The 18,532-nt window shown below is 39.7% G+C and overlaps 1 protein-coding gene across 8 annotated transcripts in view; it reads right to left on the bottom strand.

The window, feature by feature from the left end:
* robo2 (roundabout, axon guidance receptor, homolog 2 (Drosophila)) overlaps positions 1–17,419 on the bottom strand; it is a 257,149-nt gene extending 239,730 nt beyond the window's left edge. For 3 of the 8 annotated variants that reach the window (XM_069707327.1, XM_069707331.1, XM_069707332.1), the window contains exon 1: positions 16,771–17,418. In XM_069707327.1, the coding sequence (XP_069563428.1) occupies positions 16,771–16,894 (124 nt within the window). In that variant the 5' untranslated portion in view covers positions 16,895–17,418. Of the gene's footprint in view, positions 1–16,770 lie in introns of all 8 variants that reach the window. The other 5 variants (XM_069707323.1, XM_069707326.1, XM_069707324.1 and 2 more) reach the window with 3 other exon arrangements.
* Positions 17,420–18,532: the final 1,113 nt, after the last annotated feature.

Below are 18,532 nucleotides of genomic sequence, written 5' to 3'. Positions count from 1 at the left end.
CTTGAGAATCTGGTCAAACTATAAAGCGACATCTCTAAGTTCAGTACAAGAATGGATATTCTAAGAGTCTGACACATCTAAGAACAAAGCCTTGTTCACCCACACAATCTGCCATGAGAATACGAGTAAAGCAAACTTTCCAAGTTATGAAATTGACATTTTATAATAACAAAGCAAAGCTCATTATACAGTAGGCATCCCTCAGGAGCTCTTGACCCCAGAACCAAAAAAGAAACTGCTGTTAAACATCATATTGATTATTTCTGTGCTTATCCCTCCAAACTCTACCAGGTGTATTCAATTCACGACTGTTCTTGATGACTTGTACTTTAAGTCAGAGCACACTGAGACAAATCTCTCCTACATACCATAACTTCTTTACAGTGTTAACACTAATGACCCTAGTCAGAGAGGAGGGAGAAAAAAAACTAATTCTGTGTAACTTTTTAATGCCTGCTGCTGATTAAGATAAAGCCAGTCTGTCTCGTCTCCGAGTGATTCTCCATCCTACTCCCCTCTGGAGCCAATTTTGTTTGGTGGGGAACAATGGTAGATAAAGCTGAGGGCTGGCGAGTTCTCTAATCTGAGGAGCAGCGCTGGAGCAGCGGGGTGACGTGGGAGAGAAGTGTGCTCTCAGAGCACGGACAGATAAAAAAAAAAGGCTATGATTGGGATCAGGAGTTTGATGTTGGGTGTAAGATAACAAAGACAGCATGTCATCCCAATGGGACAAGGTTGAGAATAAACCATCCCCTCTGTCTTTGATTTTTTTTTTTTTTCTTACTGGGTAGAGGGCTTAAACTAACAAAAGTATTGTGTGGGAATTATCTAATGAAAGTCCTATTCAAACTTCAATCTTTTACCATTTAAAAAAGATAAATATGCCAAACATACAGAGATATTTGTAATGTACCTAATTTTGATGATCAACCAAGTTGCTTCAGTCACGTTTAGGGACTTGATGTCCCTCTCGGACAAAGTGTATGTGAAGACAAAAGAATGCTCATATCTGTAATTGCCTGAAACTAGGCACACCGGCAACTACAGACTAGAGACAAGAAGGCATGCCGCCTGGTCCACATTCTTTTTATAATTGAGGTGTCCAGTGGCACAAACGCTAGCTGGCAGAAGTACAATTTCCTGGTGCAACCAGTACAATCTCTGCTACTCCACACACTCCTGCACAAGTAGGATCAAGTAAACACACAACAAATGGATTTGAGAATAACACAAATGACTTACTGCTGTTATTGTGACTTAAATCCAGCTGAAAGAAACATTTTCAAAGAAACATTCAACACTATACACAAGTATCTTCTTACTAAAATGTGTTCCTATAGACCCATTACCGTCTTGAAAGAATAAAAAAGACTACACAGTAAAATAATGCTCAACTAATGGCTCAAACATTTTAAGCATTAGATGCTACATTCATGGGGTCTACAGGGTAATAAAAGGTTACTTACGAGGGGCAAAACTACAGAGTAGCTGTGGCTAGAAATACTCTTCCCTGGAGGTTCGCTGAAGTAACCCATTACGGCACATGCAATAAAATATGCACATGTGGTCATGATGGCCTATTTACAGGAGCACCACACCTTCTACATCCTATCCACCGAACAGTACAGCTCAAAGGGTCGAGAACGTTTGGCCTTCTTTCCACCACAGAAGGCCACAGTTATTTGTTATCTGTAATCATCACTTCTTTTTTTTTTTAATAAAGATGGTCAATTTTAAGACAAACCCTCACACTACATATCGTTTAATATGGTAAAGAATAATTAGATTAGGATAATTACAATATTTTGGTACATAATTATCTTCCAAAGATGTTCAAATGAATCAGTACATTGTTGAAAATGAAGCCCTATTATGATTCTTGGGTGTACATAGGTTGTTTTTCTTTAATATCCCTTCCATTAGATTCACCTGTGGTCGCAAACTGTCATCTGGCATCTGCTCATTCATCTGTTTGAGTCAAAGTCTATCCTCTCAGCTGTTACTGTAGGCTGCCACCGAGCACAGATTTGGGGCATGTGTGGGCATGGATGAAATTATCTTCATTAATTGGAACAGTGCTCCAATATGCTAATGTCATCCTCCTAATCAAAAACGCATGTTGACGGGAAAAAGATTTTGGCGGAATCGACAAACTGAATAATTGCATTACCACATCTCTGAAGACGTCCAACTAAGTGCTGGAAACATTGCAAGCATTACTTAGCAGCCAAAGTGAGACCATTAAAGCTTTTGTGGTGGAGAATATTTGTTGCGAGCAATCACAGTCAGCAGTGACTCAAGTAACACAGAGACTGAACCTGCTTGTCAAACTGCAGTTCTGCAGTTTCACTTCTCAGATTTTGCAGAGTAACACCTCTCCTGAGCTCCCGTTTTTAAGCATTGACACTTTCCACCAGATTTTCATGGCTTCTCGGAGACTCTTATTTTCAATGCAAGTGCAGCAGAGCAGCAAGTTCAGCCTCTGATGAGTCTGCACAGTGGGAAGTGAGGTGCCCTCCTTTCTTTTGTACAAGTAGGTGTTATTCAAACTAATACTAGCTTGTCAGAATCTAAAATAAGATTTGAGAATCAAAGTGATGACAGAGTGCGGGATAATAAATATTAGCTATTTATAGACAAGAATAGAATTATTCAGACCATCAGCAACAGAACAGAGAAACACAAACCCTTTAATCTTCACCAAAGGGTCCAGTTATGTTCTTCAGACAGTGAACACATATTTATTCCTTCCCTAAAAGGTATGAGTTTGTCAAAACGGCACCGTATAGCACATTCAAATCTCCCAGCTCTATTCAGCATTGAAGCTACAGTACAGGATAAGAGCTTCTCAGGGAGCCAGACAGCCATTCTTCTTCTAAATTTGCATATCCTTCTGAGACAGGCTTGGCGTCAGATTCAAAAGGACAGAAAAGGAAACAAACACGTACAAAAGCAAAGCTCCTTCACTGAGCTTTTGTATTTGAATAATCCAAGGCTCTCCGTCTCAAATATTTTGCTATAGTAGTTCAAGCAGACATCCATATTTAATGTATACATATTTAGTGGCTAGTATGGATGATATTTGGAGTGAATGGAGATTAAGACATGGTTATTTCAGTAGCATACTGTAGGAAAGCAGCATCCCAGCTGTTTCTGCTCTAATTGAAAAAGAAACAAATAAATAAATAAATAATTGAGCCAAGAAGTATTTTGCTGACTGATTCATTTCTAGGCTCTAATGCTCTTTTTTTAAGAGCATTAGAGTTGCATGTTGTTACTATCATGGCAGTGATGCACTGGTGCTGATCCCTAAATAAGATTTCATCCCCTGCTCTATGGATTAGAGTGGTGAAAAGATTCAGCTGTAACATATTATCTTCTCCACATGTAGAGGGAAGCCATGGCTTTGAGACTGTGATATGTCTGTTACAGTCTTATACTGCTCTTCACACAGTCTCTGAAATTTCAGGGTCTGTTGTGACAAATGAAGCCAGTGGAGGGAAAGAGTGAAGAGCAATGACACCCGGGGCTTACTAACTTCAGTCAAGTTCTGAGACTAAGCTCGCTGCCGTGGTCTCTGCTTTCGTACACTGTCAATTGGTGCTGACAGTACACAACAGTATCGTGGCACCTGATATCTCACCACGCAGTGTTCCCTACCACCATCTAATAATTGTTTGTACTGGAGATGGCCAACTGACTGTGATGGCATTTGCATTTTCTGCACCTTGGAGCAAAACGGCCTAAAATTGCACATTAAGAATTAATGAATGAATTAAGAATACCCATCAAAACATTTGAGTGCACTGTTGGACATTATAAAAGATGCAGTACAATGATCTAAAAAAGGCATTCAACTTATAAGACATTCAGTGTGAGAAGCAGCAGCAAACGTCCCTGAACAATGGTCATTAAGAATTGACCGAAAAACTGATGCAGCCTTTGAAAGAACTGACAAACCTCTGTCACTGATATCAGTTAACTCATCACTTTTCAAAAGCAGCCATAGTATCCCCAAATATTGCATGACCTGTGGATCTTGCAATATTACCAAGATCTATGCATAAAGATAAAGCAAACAACAATATAAAAGTCTCTTATGTCTGAATGAAAAAAACATTTCAGCTTGTTTACCAAGTTAAGTGTGTTGCCTGGACTTCAATTCATTCACACAGCGTCTGGGGCATTACATGTACTGTAGGTAATGGTGAGGTGGCTCATTAGGCTGAGCTGGTGGTGTAGCGGAAACGTTTCCACAGCTCAGTGGTCCAGGTAGAGGGCTCTGGTGGCTTCCCACACTGCTCAGCTGGGGGGCGAGTGGCCAAAGCAGCAACATTTTCAACTGTCCCGCACTGCCGCTTTCCCAACCTGTCATTTGAGCAGAAGCAGGTGAAGCCTTTCGGTCACACCTCTACACTTCCACAAATGTGCTAAATTGCAGTTATATGGATATTGCCATGCTGCTCAGTCACAGAAGTGAGGTCAATAGTATGATAAAAGAATCTGAAATATAATTAGTGGTGGTTACTTAGTGGTAGAATTAATGTACTGGGGTACCAGCATACATTTACAGGAAATAAATGGGCTTTAAATCAACATTATAGTAGTTTATACAGTCTTTACACTTCAGCACAAACTGTTTGTCGACACAGAACTTGAATTTCAACTGATCTAAGCAGAGACGTTTACTGCAAAGAGTGTCACTGGGATCTCTATTTCCAGCTCACTCATGCCCCTGGACCTGCCCTGCCTTCCTCCTCAAATTAGCTTTTCACCTTTAATTAGCCAGTGTCTGCCTTGGTAAGGAGTGGAGAGAATGTTGCACACACCCATTAACACAAAAAAACCTGTTTGAAGAAAACAAATGCTTTCTGCCTCCCCTTCTGAAGTTCGTTTAACAATGTCCCCGAGCTACCATTTCCCAATGTGTGAAGAAGTGCCGGCAAACAAGACATCCATCAAATTGACAGACAAAACAAATTACAAGGTAAACAGAACCTTAATGTGTCACCAGAGCTAATGGTGTCAAGGCTGGTTGGCAGTAGACCCAGACACTCGCATGCTGCCGCTGTCACACTCATATGGCCTTGCTCTTCAACTCACAAAATGCCTGGCTGAAGAGGAGAGAGGGATGACTTGTGGATAATACTCAGATATTAACACCCTACACACTATTAACAATGCATCAAACCTATATTCATAGAAGTCCATTAAACCGCAGCAAGTCAGAACAAGAGGCTCTCATGCAGGTATGATCTATCTTTACTGTGGCTTTAGCTCACAAGTGTGATGATTCTTTAAATGAATGATGCAGTCTCCCTAAAGCCAATAAAAGTGTAATTACATGCCTTGGGCTTTGGTGACAAAGCCTGTGCTGGTGACAGCTTCCTGTAAATGAGGAAGAAAGGATTACCTTCACTATTCATCTAGCTTTGGCATGATCACCTCTCCACAGGGGTCACCTTGGATGAAATGCCACAATTTTACCAGTCATTAAACTCTTAATCCAGCCTCAGTGTGCAGACGTCCATCTCATCTTTCAAAGCATCCGAGGCCTTATATCTCTTCGTTCCACCACTGCACCACAGCCACCTATTTCTACAGCAAGCAAAGGTGAGAAACCTCTGAATGAACATTTGTGACATAGATGAAACCGAAAGACCGAAGTTCACCGTGAGCCAGCATTTTCTTATTTCATACATTTTATATGCTTAAGCAGAAATGACCCTGGCAGGTACAGCAGTAGCCTGAGAATTACTTTGTTTTATGCTCTTTGCCTTTGGGTTAATACTCTACAAGTTATTTTGGTCTCTGCAGGAAATCGTGCTCTCGAACCTTTGTGGGGCATCAGTGGCAAGATTGCAGAGACCACCTCTTAATATGTGTCTTGCTGTATTTGCAAAGCAGAGACATTACGTATTCATAGATAGGGAGAGATTTTTCACGGCAGGTAAACTCAACATGATAAATTGGACAATAAACGCTCTAATACAATGACACAAAAGTGCACGGAGGAATAATGCTGCACTAAATATGACCTTACTACAACAAGGAACACTGCCTGTCACAGGCACAAAAGCAAATAATGTTGTGGTCACGGTTAGACTCACATGCAGCTGTTTATTAAACAAATACTTTTTTTTTTTTTGCAATTGAAATTTAAACGGCGTCGTGGCTGAGTATAGGCACACACAGGTACATTTCTTAGTGTGACGAACACAATGAAGGACTTTCGTTCACCCAACCTGGTATTAACCATTACATGTTTTAAATACTGCAAGAAGAGAACCTTTAGTTTTCATGTTCCCATATTTCCAAAGCACAAAATTCAAACAACATTCCTCCAACCTGTTCAGCCATAAAGTTTGTTTGTTCCGACGCTCAAATATGCCCCACAGGAGTGTTTCCAAAATGAGTTCCCCTTGGTTACTGTAGGTGTTGGCACACAAACCACTTGATTAAGGTTAGGGAAGGATTATGGTTTGGGTTAAAATGCTGAATTAACCCGTGCTGTGTGCTTACGTTACAACTTCCTTAAAGTTATGCAACCTTCATCGTCATGGCAACATTCAACACATTTTTTTTTTTTTTTAAACCGTGTTGACTCACGGTTGGAAACGAGAAGCCAACAGTGATGTCTGGCACCCAAGTCGGCTGTGGTACTGGACCATCCATCAAACAAGGAAAAACTGCCCAGTTATTTCCAAGTTTACAAATTCAGTGTCTTCCTTAAGTATACCACAATTGTGTCTCCTTTGAACTAATTTATTCCAGTTTTCAGCTTTGTCAGTTGTTAGTTTATATTTACACAAATACAATATAAGATACAACTTTAGCACAAGTGCCACATTACGTTATTGATACTTAATTCCACATCATGACAATGTTGGACAAGTGTTTTTCAATAAACTGGCTGCTACAAGACAGTTCACTGTGTCAACAAAGCTGGAACAACAAGTCTGACTTAAAATATCAACGTACAACTATATGGTATTCATGCGATTAGTTTCAAACCTGCTTCATGTGTCTGCTCTGTCAGCATGAAAGAAAATTGAACACTGTAAGCTGGAGTTAACTTCTAGCGGCGCCTCAATCATGGCCACTCTCTGATAATATGGTCATATTCAAACATGACCGATAACGCAGCTGTGATTTTAATCAATCAATCTTAGTAATGAGAACAGGAAGTTAATCCATTGTTATGCATTATTCGTCAGTAAATTAAGGTCTTTGGGGTTAATTAACTAGTGGGCTAAGGACAATGTTAATAATGCAGCACTAATATGGGGCAGGTAATAACACACTTGAGAATGTCCTTCTCAACTCCAGCTTTCAGTTCTTCTCCAAGTAGGAAAGTCGTTGTACTCTTGACAATTATGATTTTCTATGTCTTCTTCACAATAACACACATTAACACTGCTTTAAGTTGTTCTGTTCTCAGATATTACATTGTTGTGATAGCAGTCCGTTCATTGCATTAATAGGAACACTTAAAACAGAAACTATATCCTCCATCCTGAAATAAGCAGAGTTGCTATTTATAATTATTTAACATAAAGTCATATTTAAGCTTAACCAGACAAAATATAGTTTCCAATACTGCTGAGCCATTAATTTCTGGCTTGAAAAATAAATTAAAATGTTTTTTTGAAATGACCAAAAGGATAACAAAATGTCATGAATCAGATTGATTACTTGACTGAAGACTAATTCAAAAGGAATACAGCAAGGCAATTCAATTCTCACAGTGAGGTTTGTTTTTTTACAAATGTATGTTATTTCTAGATGTAGCCCTGTTGAGTCTTTAAATTCCTTCAGATGCCAGAGAACAACAGATGATTTTTACACCTGACATCTTCTTTACAACGTTAGAGCTCAACTAAAGAACTGTTGTTAATGCACAGCTAATGAGCAGTTTGTAAATGGTCTGCACTGATATAGCACTCAATCACCACAGTATGCCTCCCATTCACTCACCCACCCACCCACCCACACACCAATGGCAGTAGAGCTGCCATAGAAGGTGCTCGCCTGGCATTGGGAGGAACTCGGTGTTTTGCCTGAGGACACTTTGGCTTGTGGTCATGAGGACCCAGGGATCAAACCGCCAACCTTATGCCATTCGCTTATACTGCCTTTCCATACATAATCAAAAAGTGAAAATCTGTTCACTTAATCAAATATTTTTAACATTTCATCAAAACCAATATTTTGGTCACCTGAAGTACGTGGGACGATCGACCTTGAAACATAGTCTGATGTATTCTTACAACTTCAGTTTCATAAATGGTTCAAGAACCAACCAAAAAGATGGTTGTTGTTGTTTTGAATAGCTCAGTTCCATCTGCCATTTTGGTGACATCTTGGTGAGGGTAAGAGGGGGGATCTGCATAACATGCATGGAAATGCAAACTGTAAAGTGGGCTTTTGTAGACACCTTAATCTGGCAGTGAAAATCCCTTGCTTCACATAAATACTGCACTGACATATTTCACACAAAGCCAGAGCATTTTTGTTTCATCTCCTGGGGTCCTAAATGACATTCAGCATCTGGCTGGACATACTTTCTGGAGAGAGGCACAGAGAAGAAAACTGCAGCCGCCTTTAAATTCCACAAAACCTCATCTGACCTAACAGGCTGCCTACAGCTACTTTAAAGAACCATAATGGTGTATTTCTGCTCCCTTAAAAGGTCATTTATTTGTTTAACAAACTTTGTTTGGATATGTGTGTAAATCTGTCGATACAGTTTTCACAGAATTATTCTTTACTGATTTGTTTTGTCTTGAAAATACACTTAGTCTTTAGTGGGCCTGCTTGACAAGGAAAAAGCTCTGCATGTGTGCCGTAGTATTCTGTATGATATCCATATAGTAAACATATGAGTGCAAATGTGTTACAGCCGGAACGGTCATCAACATGAATGCATATGAATTTCAAATGTAGTTTATGCCTCTGTCATACATGTGTCAAACTGTCCTGATGGCAGATCCTGACTGTTTCATGTTTGCTACTCAAGGACAACTGACTATGACAACTTCCTGTATGTGGCGACAGTATATGCATACCCTCAGTATTTCACCTTTAAACAGTAATGAGACGTATATCTTCTGTATTTGTTTGGCAATTTACAGCATGTTGTGTATGCCAACTTAATCTCTGCAGCCTATCTTGGGGTTCCTCAAATAAAAAAAGACATTTCTGTGCCAAGGCTCTAACGCACTATTCAAAGGTGAACACTAAGAGCAGCATATATATAAAAATGCAAACAAGAGACTATTTCACCATTTGGTTTAAACACAGGGCTGAAGTTTTTAATGGACTGATTGTGTCAGTTTAACGCCATCAAACTGGAGGACTTTTGTCCATTAACGACAGGAAGAACCAAGGAGTCAGAATAACACCAGATATGTCCCTGCATTGGACTGTTCCCATTTCTAAATGTGCTCCTCCATTCAGCACAGGCATCGTATCTGCATCCCGGCTTTATTCTGGCACAGGAAGAGGCTGTTGCTTGACACACAATATTGGACAAGACAGTAACATGGAACATTTAGAGGAGGATGGAGAGGGTACCATCGCACCAGGCTTGCCAGCTGTGATAATGATGTATAATTTAATTGAAGGCTGTGCTTCTATCCTCCACAGAACTCAAACTGCTCTTCTCTTGTCAATGCATTATTCAGGCTAATGGTGACCCTGAAATAGAAAAAAGCTTCTTATCTCTTTAAAGTTTTATTGCAGAGAGCAAAGAGAGGTAAGGAGGTATATCGAAAGAAAGTGAGTTAGAGTGAGGCAGAGACTCACAGATAAGGTAAAAAAAAAAGCTTACTGAGACGTAGTTCTGTCTACTGACATGCTTTGTGAAGGATTCCTGTTTCTGACCGTGACAGCGTCATCTTCCTGGCAACAGTAGAAAAATTCAATTGGGCAGAGAGACTGATGTTACTCTAGCCTTAACTGCTGGAATTTCTATGGAAATAAAACAAATGCTTTGGATGGAAAGAGGATGCTTTACACTATCTGCAGACTAACTTTGGCTTGTGCAGCGCTACAAATATTCATATCAAAAATTTAAACGGCAAAACTTGCATTCCATCACAATCACAGCCGTCATCATCCCCAGTGAGCAAATGAGAGAGAAGCAAGACGGAAAGATAGTGTGTGCAGTAAAGCAATCATGCATAAACTATTACACATGGACCATCTTCATTTGTGATCAGGCTGATACTTTGCAACGTGGTTGCAGCCAAGTCAGAGAAGGACAGGGTGAAAGGGGCCACGGCCATAAAACGCACCCACATCTATCCATCAAGCTAAGTTGTCATATTTACAGTCTGAAATTCACCCATAAAACATTGTTATTGTAAAGTGTAATTTCCTCTGCAATTAGAAATCAGCTTTATTAGAGGACGTGTGACTGGAATGTGGCAATTAAGCTGCGCTGTATATGGCAGGAGGGTTGAGGTGGTGAGGAGTGAGAAGTGCAACATCCAGTGATGGCACTTTACTCATTTACTGAATCAGTTATTTCATTGGCTCAGTTTATAATTTATCGCAATATGAAGTATTTCTTCAGATTAATCAAATACGCAGCTAACGTTCTTACGTGATGATAAATCTGCACTTCAAGCTAGGTGTGACAATAATAAACAATACTTTATTTATATATAGCTGCGTGATATCAAGATTAGTTAACCTGACAGTAACATTTTTATTAATTTTGACTGGCAGCCAAAGTCACATTTGAAAAAAATTGTGTGAAACAGTTAAAAACATTATTCAACATTGCCATAATGAAAATAACATATTTCATTAAACACACTAAAATAGGAGTGACTAATAGATAGATAGTTGAAGAATGACAGAAACTGAGTTGTGACTCATCAAATGTTGAGGTTAACTTGGTCCAAAGTTTAAAGTGCAATGTAAATGTAGTCATTCAAATCAATTGCAAACCTACAAATATCCAGTACAGGATTCTTCTTTTCTGTCTCATCTCTCCATCCTCCTGGGTGGGAAAAGAAAACATTTTCTAATCAGGGTGCCATTACACGCAGGTGTTTGTCAAAACCAACTCTTTGTTTTACCAAGTGATGACAGCTTTCTATGCACTACTGAACTTGCAAACTGCATCATCAATACAATGGCATCGAAGACAAAAGCAACTAAAAACTCAATAATAGAAAGGTTAGGGTTAGAAACAAGCTGTGGAAGGTTTAACTACAGACTTACACCATCTGCCTGAAAACTCAGGGTTCAAACAGGAAGGGAAAACAACATGTACAAACATGGTCTAAGGCCAACCTATAAATGAATGATCTCAGACAGTCCTTCATAATGGCTGCATGAGTCACAAATAAACACCCAGTCTGTTACATAATATCAAATAAACACACATATTTGACTGTAAAGCAGGTGATTTTCAGCACCAATATTAACAATCACCAGGTATAGCAGCGATGGAATTATACTGCTTAAAACCTGAGATTCATATTACAATATGATAATGTTATGGTAATTACAATATATTTTCAACGTTTGTTTCGATATGTGTCTGTCATCTCGTGATTTAGTTTTTATTATACACTATAGTAAGGCTAGTACAACAATTTTTTTTTCTTAACTCTGGATGTGATGACAGCCCTCTAAACGCTTTAAATTGGGTACCGACAACATTTACCTAATGTTGATTCAATCCTGTTACCACTGTGTTTGTAATCTCGCCCACACTTTTCGGCTTGTACAAATTGCATTTATTACTAACAAGGCGTAGGCGTACATAAGGCAAGTAGGCTACATTTAAGAAGATGATTCTTCTCAACTTGCATTGGCACAAAGCTTAATGATCTAATTGGATTGAACAAGGAACAGCAGGCACATTGTCTGCCTTTCTAGCCTTTTTCATCATGATTGAGCAATTATGAGGGAGCTACTTCACTCATTATAGATGTACTAGCTGGCTGTCTTGTAAACATTTTGTTTATAAAATCAAATATTAAGCAGAACTGAAAACTCGGCCTACATTTTTACATCAGCAATCACGGGAGGCTGAAAACTGTTCTCAGAGTGAAATAAAACTGAGCCACAGAATGTCAGCAAAATGGCAACAGGCATCACAGGAACAGATAGTGAGTGATTTCCCCCTTGCTCTGTGACATCCCTTACTGTGCTCCTTCCCCCAAGACACAGATCAAAACATATTAATTGTAAAACTAATGACAGGGATTTAATTTTTCTGTCGGGCTGTTGCCTAATTTTCCCCCCATTAGTTTGTATATTTCTAACCCCGCAGCCACTTCTGACTTCCTGCTATGAACCAGGGCATGAGAGGCATACTGGGGGGTAGGAGAAGATATCCTCTGATAGTAATCCTACATAAAGAGACGACCGGTTCATAAAAACAATGCACTTAAGGCTTAAAAAAAAAAAAAAATCTGTAAGACTAAACCAACTCCAATAACAACACAAAGACATGCTATGTCACTTATTCCACTAGCTAATAGAAAATAAAGACAAAATCTATATTTTAACTTCCAAAATAAATTAACAAATATTTTGATAAGCTGCTTAAGAACTGATAAATTTAAGTAAGATTAATGTAATACCATGCCACACTGCAGAATTCTGCACATTAAAGAATAATTGAAGTTTAGTTAAACTTTTATTTCAAGGAGCTCAAATCAGTGCAAAATCACAAAGCAACAAAGCCTGAGCAGGCAACCAGGCAGCAGGTTAACTATGTTATCCGAAAGCGTTGTGCACAAATGACTACAGCAAACATAGAAGGTCAAAAATGACCAGTAGAATTGGTCAGTATGTTGTTCTTTGAAACTATACTGTATATCATTCAAATCTACAATGACTGTCTGGATAACAATTGTTCACTTTTGTATGTTCTTCTAAATAATCAGGCTAACTTGACGCTTTATTCAAAACCTGTATAATCATGAGGCTGCTTGTGCTTCCAGGAATTCTTTACTCATTTTTTTTGTCTCAGCAGTTATTTTGGTGAGTGAAAAATAAAGGAATTATCTTTTAAAAATGGAAGTCTCTCAAAATTAGGTGGATGAGCTGATAATTAAAAACATGTTTTACTAATTAAAATGTTTAGAATTGACTTTGAGTGTAGGTCTCCTCAATAAATGTTAATGTTGTTGATGAACATATTGAGATGGTTGTTTGAATGTTTCTTGTGGTCTGGGAAGCAATGAATAACAATTAGTAATTGCACAGTTATGGAATATGTGCAAACATAGTGATAACGTATAAAATCTGGACTGTTTATGTGTAGAAGGCTTCACAATATGCCTTTGTGAGTAGGAAGTGAAAATATTCCTTCCCCTTGTCCTCTCCCGGTCTATAAATCTGATAGTCTCACTCCCATTCCAGACGGCCAGATACACTCAGCTGTTGGATAGAGGAGTGTGAGTGTTATTACTGCAATAGGTGTTGGTCACTTCTTTTTACCATTACTCTTACACTGACTGCCTCAGCAGGCCCATGTTTAGTAAATCAGTTTATGAAAACATTACAAAAGAATTACCCTGTTTCTAATCCTGCGCTCGTGCTTGTATCATTTGTCTTCATAGGCTTGCGTTAACACAGCCGGGCTTCTCTCCACCTGGTACCGTCTTCACATTACCATTTATTGTAGCTTGGTGGGATCATAATACATCCAATTGGATTTCTCCCCAATTGCCAGGCTCACTTCAATCTCCGCTGCCCTTGATCTGGGTGCCTGGATGATATTAGTTATGGAGGCTCTCTCTCCAGGGCGGTGGGACAATATGAGTGAGCAGTAATTTGTTGAATTCTGGGCAATGTCAGACATCAAGCACAAGAAGTAAAAAAAAAAAAAACGGTTGTTTCCTGATCATAAAAGACACGGAACGAGTTCTCCACTCCCACTCTAGAGATGGGATGAGAATAAATAAAATGCACCCGTTGTTTCAACCTTCACCATACCACAGCTGGTACGCATGGTGTTAATCCAATGACTACCCACAGTCAGCACACACCAGGCTGTGCAAGGATGGCTGAAAGTCACTGGGAAACAAAGTTTGGTCCCACACAATCAGAAATATAAATGTTCCATTTCTCTCAACATGTTGGTCTCATACTGCACAATGAACACCCATGGACCAAAGACAAGAAACAAGAGACTAAACCCCTTCCAGTACTGAAACGTACCAGAACATGTGTTTCTAATGATGTCTTGTATATAGGTTTGCATGTCTAGGCCTGTATGTGTATAAAAAAATATATATATATTACGATGTAAAATGTATTGCCTTTTCCAAAAAATATTTCTTATAATTTTGACATTTAGTTATTACTTCGTAGTTTGACCTTAACTTTTGCAACCCACTATACAGAATTTGTCCTCCTTTTCAGTGCTGTAATTTAACCAACTTAATACATGCATGCATGTTGTATTTGTATTCAATGCATCCATGTTTCAGATTCTAACATCTATAAAAATATATTTTTCCAGTATCCCCCCCTTTACTCAATGCTCTTCTGAGTATCAAACACGTATCACATGCAGGCTCAAAAGATGGTGGTGAAAGTTAGCAGCATAGTTTCTTTTTTCACACTGGTTCAACAGAGCTTCAACAGCACAATATGGGAGTCTATTTAGATGGCAGAAGTAGTTTTTGATCACTTTTCCATCATGACAACTTGTCACAATTGGAATCCAGCGTAACTGAAATGAATATAAACTGGATTTCTTTGTGAAGAAGGAATTTGTTCAGATTTTGTTGTTGTTTTGCTGGTGGTTATTTCAAAATGTTGTTTATTTCACTGTTATGTGACCTTCATCAAGCAGTAATACCAGAGAAAGTAAATCACAATGGTTAAATGCCTTCTGTAAATGTGCAATGTGCACACATTTCCATTGTGGTATAATAAATAACAACAGTATCGTAAATGTTGTTATCTTAGCTGACACTGTGCAGTGTCAAATTACACAAGCACTAAAATGGAAATATTGAATGCGTTAATGAATAGCAATTTACAGCCAATGAAAATTACCAATCGTGAGAGAAATCCAATAACATTACTTGCACACAAATGAAATGCTAAATAGTTCCACCCAGCCAGTAGATTTTATCAGAAATGACAGGACATCCATAAGCATATTAACCCTGCACAGGCCTTATCCTAAACACAGAAAATATTCACCTCCTTTTGTGTCACAAAATGATAATTAAGCAAGCAAGGTTGCAATTCAGAAAATGGCTGTGGAATGATTTGTTCAAATTTGCACAGATAGGGATGTAGGTGATGTTTTAATTACACCGATGGAGGTCTCTGCCCTCCATTTCACCAGAGGCCAATGATAGCTGGGATTTCATACTGTATCTGTTTACCCTCGGCTAACAGATCGCTGGTTTATATTTGCACCAAACACATCAAATTTCACCCCCGAACACATTTTACCCAGCATTTCAAGTGATTCAAAAATTGGGCTGAAAATGCTTGTTGTTTTTAAAAGACATTGGGAAAATAAAACTTTGTTATCCCTCAATCAACCTGAAAATGTTGCTTATGTTGATTGCTGTCAAAGAAAAAAAAATGCATCAGGGGACATAAAATGATTGAATTTGTATGATACACTGCATATCTAACCTGTCATATTTCTACACCTATGAACTCATTGGAGTAAAAGAAGACCTGGACATTAAAGCGGGAATTATTTCATTACCCAATACTTGAAAGTGTGTTATGTCAATGTGAAAGCTTGGCTCAAGTCATTAAGAACTTCTGTGTGCTAACGATGCATGTCGGTGAGAAGTGCATTGACACGGTGCGAGGAAGGTGTAAAAAAGTTGCATTTGAAGAAACATAAAGTAGAGAACTGTTGAGGCTGAACAAGAGCAAAGTGGAGGAATCATTAAATAGATCACGGTGGTGAAACACCCTCTTTGAAGACACATACGTCCCACTGAGCGTGAGCCTTGAGTGCTAACAATGCCGATAGGCTGCAGGGAGCATCTCTCAGCCTTCTCACTGAGCGCTAGCACTAAGATTAGAGGTTCCTTTAATCCGACAAAGGGGATTAAATGCTACAAGAGAGGCGAGAGGACCGCTCCCACGGAGGGGCTGAGATGAATTATTTACACCTCCCCTCAAGACTGGTGATCTAAGTCTTTAAACCTAAAAATCACAGTTCTGAGAGACAGGTGGCATGTCCTGCCAACCAAACAGTCCAGGGTGCCCAGACGAATGTGATCTCGCGCAACACGCTCTGCCACACAGAGAGCAGGGTGTGCGTGAGCATGTGTGGAGGGACCTTTAAAACACTAAAAGATATTTGCAAGACAACAAAGTAGTGCTGAAAACCTCAAACTATGATAAACGTTAATCTAAGTGCTCCTTGTTGGGCGGCTGTACATTCCAAAAAGTTGTGCATCACCTGTGAGAGGACATGAGTGGTCATCACTTCTTTCTGTGCTTAAAAACAGGTCAACTTTCTTTGAACACACCTCTGCAGCCAGAGTGAGTCATAATCGTGGAGACAGGTTACAGTAGATTTACATACATCTAAATGTCATGCCGCAAAACACCAAAATCCAAAAAGTGTTTCAAGGCAAGGTCAATCTGTGATGAGAAGGCATCGTCCAAAATTGTAACACTGTCCCACCTGAGATCACCAGCTGATAAATCGTTTACAGAATATCCACGCACAGGCTCGTTCAATGACTCAACTCAAATACTCTGATTAATAAACATTACAAATCACTGTTGTCCATCACTACTTACCCCCCTTGTTCCATCTGCCTTTAGTCCTTGCCTGATAGGTGAGTTCAGGGCACCCAGACAGCAGCAAGAGAAAAAAAACAAGTTCAAACACAAAGAGAAATCCAGACTTTGCCCTGGAAAACATGTCCAAGAGTTGCTGGCAGCCGAGTCACTTTCACATGGCTGTGTGTCCTCCTGGAGCGGTGCGGCTGTGGCGCATGGTAACCCACGCGTGGGCTGTCATTATCAGTCACGCTTGTGTCAGCAGTGGGTCTCTAGTCCTACCATGCTGCTTCTGTGATGCCCCAGATGGGTGCTGGTCTTCACTGATGCTGGAGATCCGAGTGAAGCCACATCTCCCCGCCTCTCTAAGCTCTGCCTCACCAGAGCGCTTGGGAACCAAACGGGAACACACAGCTTGCCATGCGACGGCTCGGCTCAGCTACGCTCGGCACAGTGCATAGGAACTCGCTCTCACTCAGGCTTGCTCACACACACACACACACACACACACACACACACACACACACACACATACACACACACACACACACACACACACACACACACACACACACACACACACACACACACACACACACACACACGCACACGCACACGCACACACACACTCACACACTCCCTCTCTCTCTGTCTCTGTCTCTCTCACGCTCACTGCTGCCACCACTACTGATGCTGATGCTGCTGCTGGGGCTGCTGCTGATTATTTCCTGCCCTTCTCCCGCTTGTGTTTCTCGGGGAATTTGTTCCTGTGCGCTCTGTCTTTTGCTTAGAGCTTCACATCGTGGAGGAGACAAGCGATGGAAGCATACTCCACCCTCGGCACTCTAGAAAGGAGTTTACATGGGCGTGTTGGACTCAGGCTGTCTGGTGGTGTATACCAACACACAGGCAAGGAGGAATATTAGCTACCTGGTGAGCAAAGGAGAAAAAGAAAGGTCCATGTTTGCAGGGTGACTCTTGATCAGCAGGACAATTGAATGGATATTCTGTCACCCTTGACGAAGTAAAGGACTGGGCTTTACCAGGGGCAATGGAGCAAGGAGTGAAGAAGAAAGAGAGGGCGGAGAAAAGAGACTAGGGGATCAAAAAGGAGCAGTCTGGTGGGGAAATTGTAGTGTTCTCACCTTATGTCCCACTCCCTTAGCGACAGCTCACGCTCAGAAAAAGAGTGCTGAATATGCCTGGACTGTGTCTACAAAGTCAAACAAAATCATTGCAGAGAATTTTGAACATTTGGAGCAGTGCAAGTTAAACAAATTATTCTAGACAGTTTAAATGGTAACAACATGACACACTAGCGGCGAAACTGATGGTTATTATATCTGCCAATTAATTATTTTGTTCAATTAATATAATGAAAATTGCATTTTGCAGGTGACATCATCAAATTATTTGTTTTGTCCAGCCAACAGTCCAAAACTTGAAGATATTTAATTTACAAATTGCATTGAAAAAAAGAGAAAAATAGCAAACAAAAAACATTTGCCATTATTGATTGATAAATAATTAACAATTAAGAGATCATCAGCAAAATTTTGAATTCATTTTCTGTTGACTAATAATTAGTCATAAACTATGGCACATCCCATCATGAAACTAGATTTTCATCACCTAAAGGAAACAACTGTAGCTGTCTCATAACACTGCCTACTCCCAGTCACTCCTTCAAGCTAGCGCCTGTAGTGCTGCAATATATACCGTGGAAAAGCACAAGCACCTCCAATACTTCACTGAATTAAAAATATCAATATTCTATTGA

Source organism: Brachyistius frenatus, unplaced genomic scaffold, assembly GCF_029030835.1.
Source record: "Brachyistius frenatus isolate BFR_SWC_R1_liver_20210118 unplaced genomic scaffold, ASM2903083v1 Contig_68, whole genome shotgun sequence".
NCBI lineage: Eukaryota > Metazoa > Chordata > Actinopteri > Embiotocidae > Brachyistius > Brachyistius frenatus.
Note: the sequence above shows the minus strand (reverse complement) of the source record. Positions and strands in the feature narration are given on the sequence as shown.